The sequence below is a fragment of the Rousettus aegyptiacus genome, unplaced genomic scaffold (genome assembly GCF_014176215.1).
Source record: "Rousettus aegyptiacus isolate mRouAeg1 unplaced genomic scaffold, mRouAeg1.p scaffold_m13_p_14, whole genome shotgun sequence".
Classification (NCBI taxonomy): Eukaryota; Metazoa; Chordata; class Mammalia; order Chiroptera; family Pteropodidae; genus Rousettus; species Rousettus aegyptiacus.
Window position 1 is genome coordinate 34,568,377 of NW_023416289.1, and position 17,917 is coordinate 34,586,293.

General features: G+C 41.7%; 1 protein-coding gene across 13 annotated transcripts in view; it reads right to left on the reverse strand.

The window, feature by feature from the left end:
* LOC107502811 (zinc finger protein 471) overlaps positions 1-17,917 on the reverse strand; it is a 47,731-nt gene that overhangs the window by 19,314 nt on the left and 10,500 nt on the right. For 8 of the 13 annotated variants that reach the window (XM_016130412.2, XM_016130438.2, XM_016130422.2 and 5 more), the window contains exon 5: positions 15,496-17,835. In XM_016130412.2, the coding sequence (XP_015985898.1) occupies positions 15,836-17,835 (2,000 nt within the window). In that variant the 3' untranslated portion in view covers positions 15,496-15,835. Of the gene's footprint in view, positions 1-1,597; positions 1,710-2,089; positions 2,254-4,107; positions 4,204-4,380; positions 4,508-10,211; positions 10,304-10,815; positions 17,836-17,917 lie in introns of those variants that run through there. The other 5 variants (XM_036232256.1, XM_036232255.1, XM_016130457.2 and 2 more) reach the window with 4 other exon arrangements.

Consider the following 17,917-nt stretch of genomic DNA (forward strand, 5'->3'; position numbering starts at 1 on the left):
AAGATAAAGAGAATAACCAAATTTAGGGAAAGTGTTCAACCTCTTTCATAACAAGAACAAAAATTTAGATTATAATCTTTTGCCAAATAATAAGCAAACATTTTCATCAAAATACCTCATGCTATGAAGATGCAATTAAACCCATATATCTAGTCATTGCTAGAGTTGCTGAAAGCTAAGAAAACTTAAAAAACCTGGCATATGTCCATCATATTGAGGGACACAGCAATCCCCCACATGTAATTTCTACTTACATCAAGATATCTATTGTAAGCGTATTTTTTCACACCAGTGTGACATAACCTAAGTATGTACAACATGGAACCATGTGATAAACATTTGTATGCCTGCCTGAATGAATACACATTATAATTCTTACTATGCTAAAAATGTGTTTATTATGACGCAAAAAAGGTCTGAAATTGCCCTGTTAACATACAAGTGCTTATGGGTCATGATTTTTTATTCTTTTTCCAGATAGGTGATAGTATTACATTTCCTATGAACCATTTTTTTTAAAGAAAATTCTTTCACTTCCCTGTGTACCAAACTAGGGTCCCTTTACTTCCTGCAACCCGACTTCTGCCTGCCAGATCAGACTGAAACCAGGAAGCTCCTGGGCATCCTCTCCTCTATGTCGGGCAATGCCCGGTGGAGTCTGCAAACTTTGCCCCATGCAAATTACCATGCACGTCTCCCCCCACCCCTACTGTTACAGTAACTGCCTGGTGGTGTAAGACATATGTGTGAATCCCTTCTCCAATTGCCTGCCGATGCCAAGCAGAGTGCTGCCCTCACGTAACTTTTGATTCACAGTTCTTATAGGACTGAGCGTATAAGGAGGTGATTGGGCTGTCTGATCGATCACAGGAGTATACCTTTGGAAGACAGCCCAGAAGTACCAGGTCAGGGAACGGTCACTTTAGGAATCAAGTGGCTGATGCACTTCCCAGTGGCCAGAAACAGGAGGTACACTACCTGGAATGAGCTATCACCAAGAGGAGGGAGCAGAGGGGGAGTTAAGAACTCTGAAAGCCCCGACCTGTTTTCTACCCAGACTGAGAGGACTTGGCACAGGCCACCCTCACACAGCAGCAAGGACTTGGTCCTGGGAGGGGCTGCATGCTAAGCTGTGGTGGCGTCTCACGTCAGACCTCCCACTCACCCGAGAACAAGCCTGCTGTCAGCTCATGCTCTATCTGACAGGGCTAATTCCCTGGCTCCAGTAAGGAAAGCAAATCTGGCTTAGAAATCCAGCAGCATCCTATGCGTGGGAAAGACATGGGGATCTGTCACGCTCTTGGCAGTCTTAAAGTGAGAACCAGTTCCTTGGCTTTGAGATAAAAGTGTTAGGACAGGAAGAGGCAGAAAAGTGAGGAGTTGACTGAATAGCAAAGGCAATGCTTCAAGCCTAATGAAGACACCAACTTTGAGCTCCACAAATGGCAAACTCTTATGTCTGGGCTTGGGAGCCCAACACTTCAGAAGGTCCCCTACACACACACACACACACACACACACACACGCATGCACACAAACACACACACTTCCAATTGGAGGAAAGATAAATTCAGATTTGGGAGAAGGACATCCTTACCTACTGACCCCAGGTCGTGGCTCTCCCACATCACATTCTTACAGAAGCTCCTCTGAGCTGGGTCTAGCCGCTGGGAGAAATCTATGGCCATATTCGTGATAGTCACCAAGCTCTGAAATGGCACAAATGCATTTTCTGTACAAACCATGCTCATGAACCTACAACAGCTCTGGCAGGCGGGGCTGTGTCTACACACTGTGAAAGGCACTCTGTCACTTAGGTTCCAAGTGATCTAGGTCACGTAATGACTAGGCTTAGTTACAGCACTTTTTTTTTTTTTGGGGGGGGGGTGGGGGGACAACAGAATAGGAGAATCTGTTTCTGCCATGGAGACTTTGTAATTCTCCTGAGAAGTAACTCATACACAGTGTGGATTGTCTAATGACAGAACTTCCCCACAGTTGATACTCATTATTTGGAAGTCTACAGACTCTACCTCATGCAAGTCACCCATGCACATATCCTCACCCCGCGATCTGTCTCCTGACTTACCGGCTGCCTCTCAAACAGAGGCTCATAATCCCAGTGTTCCCCTAGCATGGAGCACCCCAAACTGTAGCCAGTCAGTCTGTCCATGAGCATGGCCTCGGACAACTCTTCTCTACACAAGTCCTTTTTTGGAGGTAACTCCTCACTCTCTGGCACAGCCTTCCAGTCTGGAAGACAGGAAGAAAGTAAAGAGTGCTTTCATTCTGTATTAGTGTGAAGAAAACTTCCCAAATGTAATAAGATGAATTAAAATCCTCAGAAAAGCCTATCATTTTGAAAACGTTTCCATATGACCAATTGACCTTACATTTCCCAATTTGTGTAGCTTTAACCCTGATATGATACAATACCAGCTTTCTCACCTAAAAGTCAACCAAACAGTGTATATTATACTTTTAACAGGAAACTGAAAAAAGAAATGGAGGACCAAGAGATGAGAGAGCTCATTTTAGATTTAAATCTAAAATGTGGCAAATACAGATGAAGAAGGGAGGGTAGGCTACACAAGAAAATGCTATGATCCTCATTTCTGTTTATTCAGTAAAACTTGCTTTGACTCTACATTTTATCCAGCAAAAATTTCTTCTTTAGTACAATGGGGCTTTATTACAATGCTAATAAAAACATGATTTAATATAATGTTAAATGGAAAATGTTCTCAGAAACACCATTTGAGTTCCCTTATGGTTCGTGATGATCACGTGAGCCGTCATATTTTGTAACTCTAAGCAGCCTGTTCTGTTCTGTCAATACTAACTTTTCCTTTGAAGTATAATTTCGACAGCAAGGTCTTATAAAATTCTCAAGTCTTTAGAAATTCTTGTCATTTCCTATTATAGAAACCTCCAACAGAAGTCTTTAATTCTGATTCCTCAACTTACTTGAGTAATCTGCTGTTCCAGAAATAATTGTGGTTGAAAGTTCCATATTCCCCAGTGGTATAAATATTATCACAATATCTAAAAGAATGTTCTATCAATCAAAATCAGTGTTCTTTTCTTCAAGAGCCAATCACCTGACTGCACACTGCCTGTCTGCACTGGGAAGTCCACTTGAATGTTAAAATCAGTTATGGCCAAACAAACCCAAACTCATCTTCTAACCTACCAATCTCTTTTCTCTCATTCGAATGTTTCTGCTAAAGGCTCTATTCTCATTTACTCTGCTTAAAACTGGGAATGAATTTTCTTTTTCCTCTTGAGTTCTTATTTACACTACCATACAGGGAATAGCAGTTTCTATTTAAGGTATGTACAGGTATGTCTTCTCACCCCTCTGAAATGGTTAATCCTTTAATAACTTTTTTTTTCCAGTTACGACTGACATTCTATATTATTTTATATCAGTTTCAGGTGAGATGGTTAATTCTTTAGTGGCCTACATTCATCTTACCAACCACTACCTAATAGCCTTATTCAAGGCTGATGCTCAGTAAAAATCAGTTAAAAGAAGTTCACAAATGTTACAAAATAGTCATGGGGATGTAAAGTACAGCATAGGAAATATAGTCAAAAATATTGTAATAACTGTATGGTGCCAGGCGGAGACTACATTTATCGGAATCACTTTGTAAATCATATAAATTCTAGCCATTGTACTAGACACCTACAACTAAGTTGATATTGAATGTCAATTACATTTGAAAAATAAAAGTAAAAAATAACTCCATAAACCTGTTGATTAATCAAAGAGAAAGAAGACAATAAAAATGACTTCAAAATCAAAGATTTTGTAAGGAACGAAGATGATATATATGTCTGAATGATAATGGGTCAGAGGAGGAGCAGGAATCGGTGGGACCCAGAGGAGAGCAAATGAAGTTATGTTTAGAGGGAGGGCAGCAAAGCTGGAGAGGACACACAGGGGAGATGCACATGTGGCGGTCCATTCTCAAGAGGAGTTCATTTGCCTTCTGGGCCCAGAGCCTAGGAATAGTCTGCTGATGGTCCTGTATGTCTGAGGTTGCTGAGCTGTGACCGGTAGTGGCTTCACCCCACCTGACCGCCCCCCCTCACGCTCACCTGGACACTGGCCTCTGGTCACCTCTCTCTTGGCCATCCAGAACTCTTTCCTTTGTTCCAATGAGGAGATTATGTCGGGCTTAGAGAAGCAAAGTCCTAAATACATAAAAAGAAACAGGAGGGGGTCACGCTGTTGGTCTGTCCAGATTTGAGATACAGGGGCCCTGGCTTAATGGGAGAAGGCTAGTATGAGCCTTAGTGCTAATGGAGCAGGATTTCTGGGTTCAGTGGCAGTCAAGGGGAAGGTGAAAAAAGGGGCGAGGACACTCTCACCCAGCGACACCAGGTTCCTGTAGTTCTCCAGCATCACACGCCTGTACAGGTCCCTCTGGTCGGAGTTCAGCCGTTCCCACTCCTCCTGAGAGAAATCCACAGCCACATCCCCAAATGTCACCAAGCTCTGAAAGGACAAAACCAAGTTCTTGCTCAACCAGTGCTCATGCCCCATCACAACTGGGGGTTGTTATGGACTGAACTGTGTCCCTCAAATGCATATGTTAAAGATCTAACTCCTAGTATCTCCGAATGTGACTGTATTTGGAGATAGGGCCTTACAAGAGGTTCTAAAACGTTAAATGAAGTCACATGTTGGGGCCCTAATCCAATCTGACTGGTGTCATTCGAAAAGGAGAAACGCCAAGAACGGAGGCACACAGAGGAAAAGCCACATGAGGGCACAATGAGAAGTAGAGGCCCCAGGAGAAACCAAACGTACTAACACCTTGATCTTGAACTTCTAGCCACCAGAACTGTGAGAAAAGAAATCTCTGTTTAGGTCCCCAAGTCTGTGGTATTTTGTCATGGAAGCCTCATACAAGGGACTGAGGGTTACTCCCTCTTCATTTTGGGTAAGAGAATATACATGGAAAGAATAATATCCAGTGATCTGGAAATCTAGTTAATTACAGGACAGTTGGACTCATTAATGTCATAAAATCCGGAAAAGAGAGAAAAATATGGAGACGGTCCCTGCATTTAGGAAACTGGCAATTCAGTGCAGGTAAAAGGAGGTACACACAAGAAAAATATTTGACGTCATTCAAAATGATACATAACAGAGGTAAACTGTTCCATGCACAGTGTTTAATGAGGATGTTTGAAGGGCCTGGATCAACACAACAATGGGAAAATAAACCTAGGCATGAACCTCAAAACATGAACATGAATCCCCAAATGGAGTTCTAAGTTTTTCTTTTTGACTTGTGGTGTCCACCAGATGTTGAGTGTGTATCAAAAAATAAATAAAACAAAATGCTTGGTAATACTTGCAGGAAACAGCAAGTTAGTGTGAGCTTTGATCAAAAGACATACTCCCGTGCCCACCTGAGTGAGCTAGTCCAAAACAAATGTGGTTGGCTCACAACAGTCATTTTGCAAGGTGGAGATCTGGCCATGAAAGCAGGGCAACTGATCTGAGGACTGAATAACTGGCAGGAGTGTTCCTCTTGTAAGAAAGAATCAGTTCCAGCTCTCCGTGCTGCTCATACTGATCTGTTATTGATCCGCATGTTAACACCAGCAATTTATTAAACGCCTTCAGTTTTGAAAACTGTGCAAGATTCTGCAGATCGGACACCCACGAGTATACTGAAACCCTAATGTTTCAATGTGTAAGCTAAGTGAGACAGAAATACAACTATTACATGATTTCACTTAAATGTGGAATCTAAAATAGTCAAACTCCTAGAAGCAGAAAGTAGAATGGAGGTTGCCAGGGGTCGGGAAGAAGTGGGGAAGCAATGGTCAAAGGTACAAACTTCCAGTTGCACAATGAACATGTTCTGGAGATTTTCTATACAGCACAGTGCTTACAGCAAGCAATACTGTACTGTATACTTAAAATTTGCTAAGAGGGTTGATCTTACTACCAGAAACAATAAAAACTGGGAGGAAACTTTGGGAGGTGATGGATAAGGTTACAATTTTGATGGTGGTGATGGTTTCACAATGTAACTTATCCTCAAACTCATCTAGTTGTATACATTAAAAATGTGCTTTTTACATGTCAATCATACCTCAATAAAATGACTTAAAAACAAAATACATGTTAATGCAACTGTTTTAAGCTATGTTCAAAGATACAGGTGCTCAGACACAAGCTGTTTCTATGTTTCTGATCCAACTGTAGAAGATGGGCTTTCACAGTTTCCAGTCTTACAGGTCTAATTACATGCTTGTCAGTTGGCAAGTCTTGCGCTATTTTTTTTAAATATTCAAATATCCCAAGTATTTTTCAGATATCCTTTACCAATTATACCACCTTTTAAAAATCTTTAAACTATATTTATAGCATCTTTACAATCACTTTGAAGTTTACCCATGCAGAGAAAATGATGCCCACTTTTCTACCATTTATTACCGCTTTGTCATTGGTAAGAAAACTGTGGGTGCTCCTAGAAGGAAGAACACAGGCTGAAACCTTATACTTGGCAACTCAGTTTTTGTGGCTCTGATTATGTTTTCTTAATAAGAAATGTCCCCTTCTCCACCACTCTAATCCAATGCTCAAGAGAGACCTGTCAATAGTATGTGTTCCCTTGTTTTGTCAGTTATACATAGAATCAGTGACTCTTGTTTGCAAGTCTCTTACTGTAAATAATAACAATTACAGCTATGGCACAACATTCCAGACACACAACCACCCCAACAGTAGGTGTTATCACCTTCCCATTGTCCAGATGAGGCAACAGCTGTAACCTGAACCTACTGCAGAGCCAGATGTGATGCTGGCAGCCTGGCTCCACAGTCCTCACTCTGAACCTCTACCTCAAAGGTCAGCAAAGTCTTTCGGTAAAAGGGGGGAGAGTCAATGCTTTAGTGAATATGCCAGTGAAGCAGAAATGCTGCCATAGACATTATGTAAATGAGGTGTGGGCTGTGCTCCACGAAGACTCTACTCACGAACACAAAATGGGAATTTCATATAACTTTCACGTCATAAAATATTGTTCTTTTGAAGATTTTCAACCACTGAAAAATGTAAAAACCATCTGTAGCTCGTGAGCTAGATAAAAAGAACTGGCGGGCCAGATATGGCCCACAGGCCAATTTTGCCTACTCCTGCCCTATGTTATGTAGTTTTGTTAATGTGATCACTAAAACAATCATGATGACATGAAATGCTGACAGGTAACACTTACTGAGTTCTTACCATGTGCCAGGTACCTTGTATGTATTAACTTAATTAACCCCTAGAAGAGCCATGAGCCAAGTAGTATTTGCATTTTTACAAAGCAAATGCGTCATTTAAATTGCCTCAGGCCGCACAGTGATTAAGTGCCAGAACAAGAATCTGAAACCAGGTGTCTGGCTCCACAGCCCACACTTGTGACTGCCAAGCCACCTTGAAAAGTTCCAGACAACAGCAAGGATGCTTGCTGTCCTTTCACCTTGACAGAGGAATGAGATCCACTGGGAAACACGGCTTTCAAGTAAAATACACTTTCTCTAATTGATGTCTGGGCCAATCTGCTTCATTCAAGAGATACGAAACACTCTCAAATGTGCAGGTCATATTTTTTATTCCTGTTGCTACCATGCAGGTGTAGAGATTTCCAACTGGGCCTCACAATGTCACACTACAGCACAGAGAAAACACATAGGTACAGCATCTGCTCCAGATGTAAGAATTTGATTTGGTGCTCTCTCACTCAATGAAGATGACACACAAACATCTAAAACAAATGAACAAAAAACAAAAGCAACTCCATCCTTACAGAAAAATACTGTGTTCATGTTTTACAGGAAGAACTGAATAAAAAGCATTTTACAAGAAAAAAGTGCATGAAAAAATTTTCTTTTCCAATTCTAGTTAATTTGAAAGCACACAACTAAAAAATCGGTAATACTTCCTGGGTTATTTTGGGGGAAGTTTACTTTTTCCTAAAGCATGAATTCTAGCTTTTGTGAACCTATTGCTGTTCCACCCAAATATACTTATAAAAGTATTCTGATTTAAGTTTAGTTAACTTTAATCCCCAATGTAACAAAAACTGCTGCAAATATATTCCTAGGAAATAACTAGGATAAAGCACATTTCAGGTATAAAAACGATTACCATAATACTATATTAAATTAGCAAAACATTAACTACAAGGGAATTTTAAGACTATATTCAAATATGCATCCAGCAAGTATTTTCTGTATCAGGCACTGGGGCAAAACTATCCAAAATCCCTGCCTGTGTCAAGTGTACTTTGCAGTAAGGGAATCGGACAAGAGAAAAACAGACAAAATAGGGGATGTTGGGAAGTACTAAGAGTTATCAAAAAGTAAAACAGGGACGAGGGTTATAAAGATCTGGGTAAAAGGCTTAAAATTTCACATATGGTAATCAGGGAAATGAGAAGGCAATTTTGGAGCAAGCAGAGTGAGTGATGAGAGTGTGTCATCAATGTCAGAGCCAAAGGGGTCAGGCCCTGTAGATCATATTAAGTATTCTAGCCTCCTTCAGGGAAGCCACTTCGGGGGTTTTGAGCAGAGAGTGACAGGGCAGTTAGAACAGAACCCTCTGGCTGCTGTGTGGGGAAGTGGCCTAAGGAAAAACAGGTCACAGCAGAGGAGTCTAGGGGCCAATAGTAAGGTAACGAGGGCCAAGGCAGCAGTGGTGGTGGTGGTGGAGGGTTAGCCACAGATTCTGAATATGATTTAAAATGGTGCTGACAGGATGACAGAACTTACAAACACATCAAATACAGGAGATGAAGAAAAGAGGAGACAAGGATGGCACCGAGGTTTACAGCTAGAGCGACTGACAGCATGATTCTGCCATGGATCAGAGACAACTGCTGGAGTAGTGGGTTTGGGGGAGAATCTCGGGAATTTGCATCTGGAGGTGGTAAGTTTCATTTGACATCCAAGAGAAGGAGTCAAGTTGGATACAAAGGTCTGGAGCTTGCAGGAGAGGTCTGGTTTGGAAAAGTGAATTTGGGAGAAGCCAGCACAAGACTCATTTTTATAGACAAGAACAGGGTAAGGTGTGGACAGAGAGTTATGGGTCAGGGTGATGAGTAGTAACCAACCAGCAGCAAAAGACAAGATGTCAGGAAGGTGGAAGAAAGCCAGAGGCACGTGGCATACCAGAAGCTAACCGAGGAAAAGGGGCCAGGGATGACCTATTTCAGAGGTTGGCAGCCACGTGCTTTTGTAAATTAAGTTTTATTGGAACACAACCCCACCATTCATATACTTACCCCCTGCTCCAGGGCTGCTTTAGTTCTGGGACAGGGAGAGGAGAGTAGCTGCAGCAGAGACCTTATGGCCCTTAGAACCTAAAAGATTTGCTACCTAGCCCTAGACCTGGATGGCTTGCCAAACCCTGAGCTACTTCAAGTACCAAAGAGTCAAAAAAGACTAAGAACTAAACACTCCAGGTGGCAATGTGGGATCACTGCTAACCTCCTTAAAAGCAGTTTGGGTGGGACAACTAGAGCCTGATTTGTATGTTTACGAGCTAGCCACATATATTTATGAGATACAGCTGACAAAACTATTAAAACTTTAAGAAGCCACATAATCAGTGAGGAGAAAAACCTTTCACGTTGCACTGAAAATGCTGCTCTTCCACCTTCTGCTTGCCAGGGAACGCCTCTCCCTTCAAAACACGGCTCAAAAATCACTTGTCGTTAAACACTCTGTAACCTACCCCCAAGGCAGACAGAAACCAAGAGCTTCTTCCAGCCACTGTCACAATACTCAGTCCTAAGACTTGCAGTCTAGAACCTTTTTGCTCTGTGTTTTCCACCAACAGGCTGTGAGCTCCTAGCAGGGACTGGGGCTTGGCCACCTGTTTCTCCAGAGGCTGGCAGGTATAGCACAAAGAGCTGTCATGTTTTCCACAAGGAGTACCTTTCTCTATCAGAGTCCCTCGGAGAAAAATAGCACAGGGAGGAGCTGAATCCCTTCACCTTTGAAGAATGAGACAAAGAGGAAGGGGGAAAGAGGCCCTGGACCATCCCTGTAGCCCATCACCAGGACGCCAGGAAATGGGAACCAACTCCTAGAACAGGTCTCTTAAACTAAAAAAATTTTTAAGGAAATAAATATTACTGAGTCCTGAAAAGCAAGAGTGCCTTTCAGAGAAAAAACAGAAAAAACCAACTCACCTGGGATATGGCTTGGGGTTCATTTCCTGTCCCTGCTGTCTCCTGCTTGTGCCTCTTCTCCTGGGGAAGGGCAGTGTTGCTGCAAGGCAGAGCTGGGTGGGGGGGAGGAGGAGCGCAAGTAGACATCAGGTCTACACAGCATTTCTCAATCTCCAGCCTTGAAAGGCTCCCTTCCTGCTGAGTCTTATTACAGCCATCAATCAGAAAGGACTTCCACAGGCAGAGAAACTTAATACCCTGACATATACAGGATGAGGCTGCTTTTGAACGGGCAGCTGGGATATGGCCATTACTCTACCTCTGGCTGCGGGGTGGGGGTGGGGGGGGTGGGTCTTCTCCCTAGGAGCATGAAAATGAGGAATGTCTGCTTAGAGTGACCCTGAGAAAGCCCAGGTCCCTCCCTACACCGCTACTTGACATTCTACCTCAAGTTCAACTTCCAGACCTTTGGATTCCGCCGATCCGCGAGCCTCGGGGCCTGGGGACACCATTCACGACAACTTGGGCCCCGAGAGGCCCTCTGTCCCAAAGCCTCCCCGTCCCCTCACCTTGAGAGAGATGAACTCATCCCCCGCCACCCCACAAGGCCACCTGTCACCATCACCTCTGTTCTGCGGCACCGTGGTCACCGCTCGTCGCTGGCCCTTGGAGGTAAGGCCGTTCCTTGAGCGAGGCCTTCCCCGACCGCGGCGGACGAAAGTGGCCTGGGTCGCCACAGTCCGGCTTCGGCCCGCTTCAGGCTTTGTGCGGGGGGCGCCGCGCCGCGCCGGGAACCCCAGCTTGCCCTCCCCAGAGCTCCCGGCCGCACTCGCTACCCCCCGCATGTCTCCGCGATCCGGCTAACACACCAGCCCAGCCCAGGCACGCCCGGCCGCCAATACACCCGCCCCCACCCTACGCCAACAGCGGCCGCCGAGCTCACAGCCGCGCAGGGTGCGTAGGAACCAAGCGACGCGCAGGAACTGAGCAGCCCGCAGCCACCGGAAGCGGGCGTGTCTGTTGCCGCAGCTCCCTCTGGGAAGCGTAGTCCCGGCTGGGCCCGCGAATGCGTTGGGCGGAGCGCAGGTTGCGAGAGGTAGGTCTACCCCAGGCCCACACTGCGCCTGTCGGCGACTCCCCGGGCCGGTCGGTTGGAACTGACCGGAAGTACAGGATGCCTGAGCTACAGAGCCGCGATCCAAGGGATTGCGGGAGTCGGCGCCAGTGTTGGTGCGCGCAGGAATAGTTGCAAGGAGGCGGGGCTTACGGCCAGGGGCTTGGCTTAAGGGAGGATGAGAGGACGCTGAGTGGGCCCGGCCGGGACTACGCCTGGAATGGGGAAGCGCGGGCAGGGAGGGACAAGCCGTGACTGCGATGGTGGGGGCGGGGGGTGGGGGGAGGATGCGTGTGTTAGCTAGTGTGCCTTCGCGTGTCCGAGGCGCATTTTTGACTTGTCTCCTTGGATACTCCAGCCTCTCCCACCTGCCATACCCATTAAATGTGGTAGGCCCAAGTACTTGCAGACGCTGGTTCTGAGCAGGTTTTTTTTTAATGATAATGTGGAATTATTTATTTACATATCAATTACCCATATTAATTAAAAACAAATTATAAAATAGTAATGATCTCATTTTTATAAAAATAATAGCTATGTATACATATACATTGATCAAAATGTTAGTGGTAGGATAATGGATGATTTTTACTTTGCAACAATCTATATTATCTAAATTTCAAAAATAGTAACATTCATTGGCCCCCGAACTGTTTTTGTCAGGGCTGGATTCTTTGTATCATTCACTAGTCATTTCCTCAGAGTTGCCCAGCCTCCTAGTAACAAATAAGACCTCTCATGACCTTATAAAATCCCCAGCATAACAGTCATCATCCGAAGTTAGCTGACATTCATTTACAAGACTGTGTCACAGGAGTACCAGAGTGGGAAATTTGTTCATGAAAGTCAGCACCATTAATAAAGAAAAGGTGAAAAAAAATCTCTACCTCAATACATGAGGAAAAAGCATCTGATAAAATCTAATACACATCTGTGATTTAGGAAGTTTAGTAAACTAGGAATGGTCAAGAACATCTCTTACCTGAATTAAAATTTCGAATAAAATTGTTCTAAACCTCAAATACTTTCATTCGGCTTCAGTTAAAATTGTTTTTTTCTGGTGCCAGGTAGAGAGGTTGCCAGTTCTACGAATAGAAATGAAAAGCATAAACTCTGTCCTTTACTGTAAAGAATATTTACTCATCATTTACCATAAATGTCAAAAAAGGGTGGGAAGAAGCCTCAGTCCAAGAGTTTAAGTCTTGGTTGGGTTAAATTTTTATAAGCCTACCTGAAAGGCAGTAGTGATAAATTTGACTATCAGACTGAAATACTCAGTATGTGAAATAACTTTTTAAAAAAATCAGTGAAGTCATAATATTGGTAAGCTAAATGGAAAATTGGATAACCTTTATTCACAGATATCTCAGGCAAAAGAGAAATAGTTGGTGTGGTTTCTTAATTCTTTTTAGGGAGCTTAGATTTATAAAATTCCAAAATTCTCACACAAGTCCCCATTCCAATAGCCACAACATTCCAAAATTCTCACACAAGTCCCCATTCCAATAGCCACAACACCAACTGTTCCTAATTAATATTTTACTTAAGAAACCTACCAAAACTGTGATATTTAGCAACCACAGCGATATAGCTCAGGGGTCCCCAACCCCCTAGGCCACGGACAGGTAGCAGTCGATGGCCTGTTAGGAACAAGGCTGCATAGCAAGAGGTTAGCAGCAGGCAAGAGAGCAAAGCTTCATCTGTATTTGCAGCCGCTCCCCAGCACTAGCATCACTGCCTCAGCTCCACCTCAGATCATCAGGCATTAGATTCTCATAGGAGCACCAGTCCCTGGTGTCAAAAATAATGGGGGCCGCTGATACAGCTTACAACAGAGTCTTTCGACTGTGTTACAAAAATGGCTTATGTTCTAGTCCATGCCTTAAAGCAAAACTTTTAAGATATAAGTAGTTCTTTCTCTTGCTTTATATTATCCAATTCCATTATGAACAGACATCATACATACTTCGTGGACTGGCACTTCCTGCCCTCTTTCTATTGGTCTAAGGCAAGAGTGATCTAGACCACAGATGATTGTTGCTGTCAATGAATGCTTTTGTGGCACAAAATAAGATTAGGAGCCTAACAATTCTTTGCTCCAGTTTGCCCAAAAACCAGACTTTAATAATACATTTTCTGAGGATCTTTTTTGCCTGAAAAACCCACTCAATGCCAACAATTTCTGTATTGGTTAGATTTTTTTAGTTGACAGCAAAAGAACTTAATCTAATTTGAAAAGGAAAACAAACCACTGGTGGGGTACAACCTGGGAAGAACATGTATCAGATCAGCTCTAGCAATCAGAGCAGCAGGAACTTAAAACACCATCTTTAAGCTGGGGCCAAAGATGATTCATATTCAACTCCATTGTCTCAAGGCCGCACTCGCTGTATCTGATTGGATTAAAGTGAATCATATACAATTGGCAACACAAATAAAACCTCAAGAAATGACATCAGAACAGCTCCTCAAAGCAGCTAAAAGGAGTTTGTGCATATTTATATGTGCATGGTTTCTATTTACAGTGTAGAGAAAAACAACAACTATTATCTGATATGTCTGCATTTTCCTAATTTTACTTTATAAAGGTTATATATTTAAAACTATGTGAACCCATTATATAGTTATGAAAATTATTTTCAATTAATAAACTACACTTTCCCTGAGTACAGAAATCCACCTTGTTCTTTCCAGTGACTGCATAAGAATCTCCCGAACTGATTTTCCATAATTTAAGTAATCAACTTACTACTGTTGGACATTATAGCTGTTCCAAATTTTTACTATTCTTTAATAAATGTGCTTATGCATGTATTTCTGCACTTGTGCTATTCGAGAAGTATGTAGATGTAGAACTGTGGCAAAAAGCGATTAATTACATTGGAAATGTTGACAGGTAATAACACCAATTGCCCTCTAACAATTTATTCTCTCAATATATGAAAATGTTTTTTCAAATCTGCAAAATATCGGGTATTAGCAAACCTTTACATTCATATAAAATTTGTGTGTGTTTGTGTTGGGAAGCTTAAAATTTACATTTACCTGATAATTATTACAGTTAAGAACCTCCTCCATTTTGATTGTTTCAAGTTCTTTATGAAGAAGTCACTTGTTGGTATGCTTTTTCAGGCTGTCTATCTTATCCAACAACACTTCTTATAAGGGCTTTATCCTTCATAAGACATTTAAAATTCTTGGCCTGCGTGTGCCTGTTAACCCTGCATACAGTGCCTTATACTATGAACAAAGTTTAAACCTTTTACACAGTCCAACCTGTCACTCTCTCTCTTCAAGACTCCTGGACTCTATGTCCTGCTTACCAAAGTCTTCCTCTACTCAAAAGGATAGAAATATTCAACATTCTACTCTAGAATTTTCATATTGTGTTTCCTATTACATCTTCTATCTATATTGAATGAAATTCTAAGGGGTGAAATGCAGACCTCTCTTTATTTCTAGTTGGAGAACTAATTGCCAAACACCATTTAAATAATCCATCCCTCCCAGTGACACATCAAAAATATCATTTGTTTGCAATATACTAAATTTTTAAGCGTATGATCTTTTTCAAAAATTTCCTTGAGATGCTTGCCCATTTACCATTCTACTAAACTTCAGAACCAAACAGTCAATGTAAAAATTCCCTATAAAGAGTGTGACTGGAATTAAGTGAATGTATAGACACCTTTACAATGATAAAATGTCCATCTAGAAACCTGTATGATCTCCATTTATTCAGAGCCTCTGTTCTCTTTCAATAGAGGGCAATAATTTCCTTTCTATATATGGCTGGGACCAAATTTATCTATAATTTCATGTTTTTCTGGGGTTGATATCAAAGTTGAAATAAGTGGAATAGTTTAAATATTTTTTCTATACTCTGCAACAGCTCAATTACTGGTTTCTTAAAAGTTAAGAGTTTATGAAACCAGGTGACTTTAAATAACGCTGGACTATGCAAGTTTTCTATTTCTTCACTTTTAAGTATTAGTAATATTTATTTTTTTGCCTGGACTAAATAGTGTCTTACATTCTTCCCGGCAAGTTTGAATTCATTTTTTTTCCAGTCTTATCCACAGTTTCCAAAACCAAAACACAACCAAAAACATACTCTCTATGCATCAAGCCATACTGAATTTCCTCAGCAACAAAGAAACACAGCTTCAGAGTCATGGAAAAGTCATTATATTAGTCTGTTATACATTAAGCTTTAATCATACTAATGTTAATCCTCATCATCCACCATAACTTCAGCTCCAAAATTGTTATGATAAACTAGCACTCATATACTGCTTTTCAGAGTTTATTGTTTAAAAATAATGCTTAACAGACTCTGAAGAAATTGACCTAAGATTAAACAAGCACTAAGAGTCAGGCACTATGCTAAACACTTTATATACATCAACTAATTTGAAGTGTCAGAGTTTTAAGAGAAGAGTAATATAATTATATTTACATCTTTAAAAGACCACAGTGGCAACAGTATGAATGAACTTAAAGAGAACAAAAGATGCAAGGGAACCAAATTTTACACAATTGGAATAGTCCAGGTGAACGGACTGTGTTTTGGACTAGGGCAATGAGAACTAAAAGAAGGGGATGAAGTCCAAAAATATTTAGTAGATATATCTGCAGGCCTTGGTAACATAGGTGAGGAAGAGCTGAATGCCTGAGTTGACTCTGTAGCATGAATTTTCTGGTGATGAGCAAGGTGTGCATTTTGTCTGAAGACATTTCCACATTCCTTACATTTGTAAGACCTCTCTCCAGTATGAGTTCTTTTATGTAAATTAAGGTGTCCAATCTGGCTAAAGGTTTTCCTACATTCCTTACACTCATATGGTTTTTCCCCGGAATGAATTCTCTGATGAACAGTAAGGGATTGGCGATGGCTAAAGGCTTTACCACATTCACTACATTCATAAGGTTTCTCCCCAGTATGGCACCTTTGATGACAAACGAGGGATGATTTTGTCCTAAATGCCTTCTCGCATTCAACACATTCATAGGGCCTTTGACCAGTATGAAGTCTCCAATGCTGGGCACGGGATGAGCTATCACTAAAAGCCTTTCCACATTCAGTACATTTATAGGGTTTCTCTCCAGTATGAACTCTCTGATGTTGAATGAGGCGGGTGGTCTGGCTGAAAGCTTTCCCACATTCCTTACACTCATAAGGTTTCTCTCCTGTATGGATCTTATGATGTTGAGCAAGGTGAGCCCTCTGGTTGAAAGCTTTACCACATTCCTTGCATTCATAAGGTTTCTCTCCAGTATGAATTCTCTGATGAGTGGCCAGCTGAGAACCGATGCTAAAAGCTTTCCCACATTCCTTACATTCATATGGTTTCTCACCAGTATGAATTCTCAGATGACTAGCGAGGTGTATACTCTGCCTAAAGCCTTTCCCACACTCCTTACATTCATAAGGCTTCTCTCCAGAATGCACTCTTTGATGTTGAATGAGTGAAGCATGATGACTAAAGGCTTTCCCACAGACATGACATTCATAAGGTTTCTCTCCTGTGTGAATTCTCTGATGTACAATAAGGGATGAGCCGTAGCTGAATGTTTTTCCACACACGTCACATTTGTAGGGTTTCTCTCCAGTATGGATTCTCCTGTGTTGAATAAGGCCTATGTGATCACTGAAGGCTTTCCCACAGTCAGCACAATCAAAGGGTTTCTCTCCAGTGTGATAATATCTCCAGTGACGAATAAGAGACGTGTTCTGCCTGAAGGCTTTCCCACATTCAATACATTCATAGGGTCTCTTGCCAGTATGACATCTCTGATGTCGAGCAAAGGATGAGCCATCGCTGAAGGCCTTTCCACATTCCCTACATTCATAGGGCTTCTCCCCAGTATGAATTCTCTGATGTTGAGCAAGGTGTGCAGGCTGGCTAAAGGCTTTTCTACATTCCTTACATTTATATGGTTTTTCTCCAGTGTGAATTCTTTGATGTTGAATAAGGTGTACATTCTGGCTGAAGGCTTTCCTACATTCTTTACATTCAAAGAGTTTTTCTCCAGTGTGAATTCGGTGATGTTGAGCTAGGTGTTGACTCTGGTTGAAAGCTTTCCCACATTCTTTACACTCATATGGCTTCTCACCAGTATGAATTCTCTGATGAACAGTAAGAGATGACCTCTGGGTGAAAGTTTTCTCACATTCATTACATTTAAAAAGTTTCTTTCCTTCACAGACTCTCTTGTGTTTTCTTACCATGGCATTTTTAGAAAAGTTTTTTTTATCAGACTTGTGATTATAAACATTCTCTCCTACATTGTCTAGATGGACAAATTTCCCAGATTTATTATATTTGTGGTCTATTACTTTAGTAAGGGTTTCTTTATGAGTGAGTGTCTCTTGACTTACCAGCTGCCTCTCAAAAAGATCTTCACCTTTCCAGTTTTCCCTAAAAGTGGAATACTCAAATCCATAGCTTGTAATTCTCTCCATTAACACATCATCATATATGAATGGCTTCAGAGATAATTCTTGTGTCTCATAGCTAGAGTCCCAATCTGAAAGATACCAAAAAAAAAAAAAAAATTTTTTTTTCCTTTCATCTTATATGTTTCAAAGGAAACATATAAGATGGAAAAG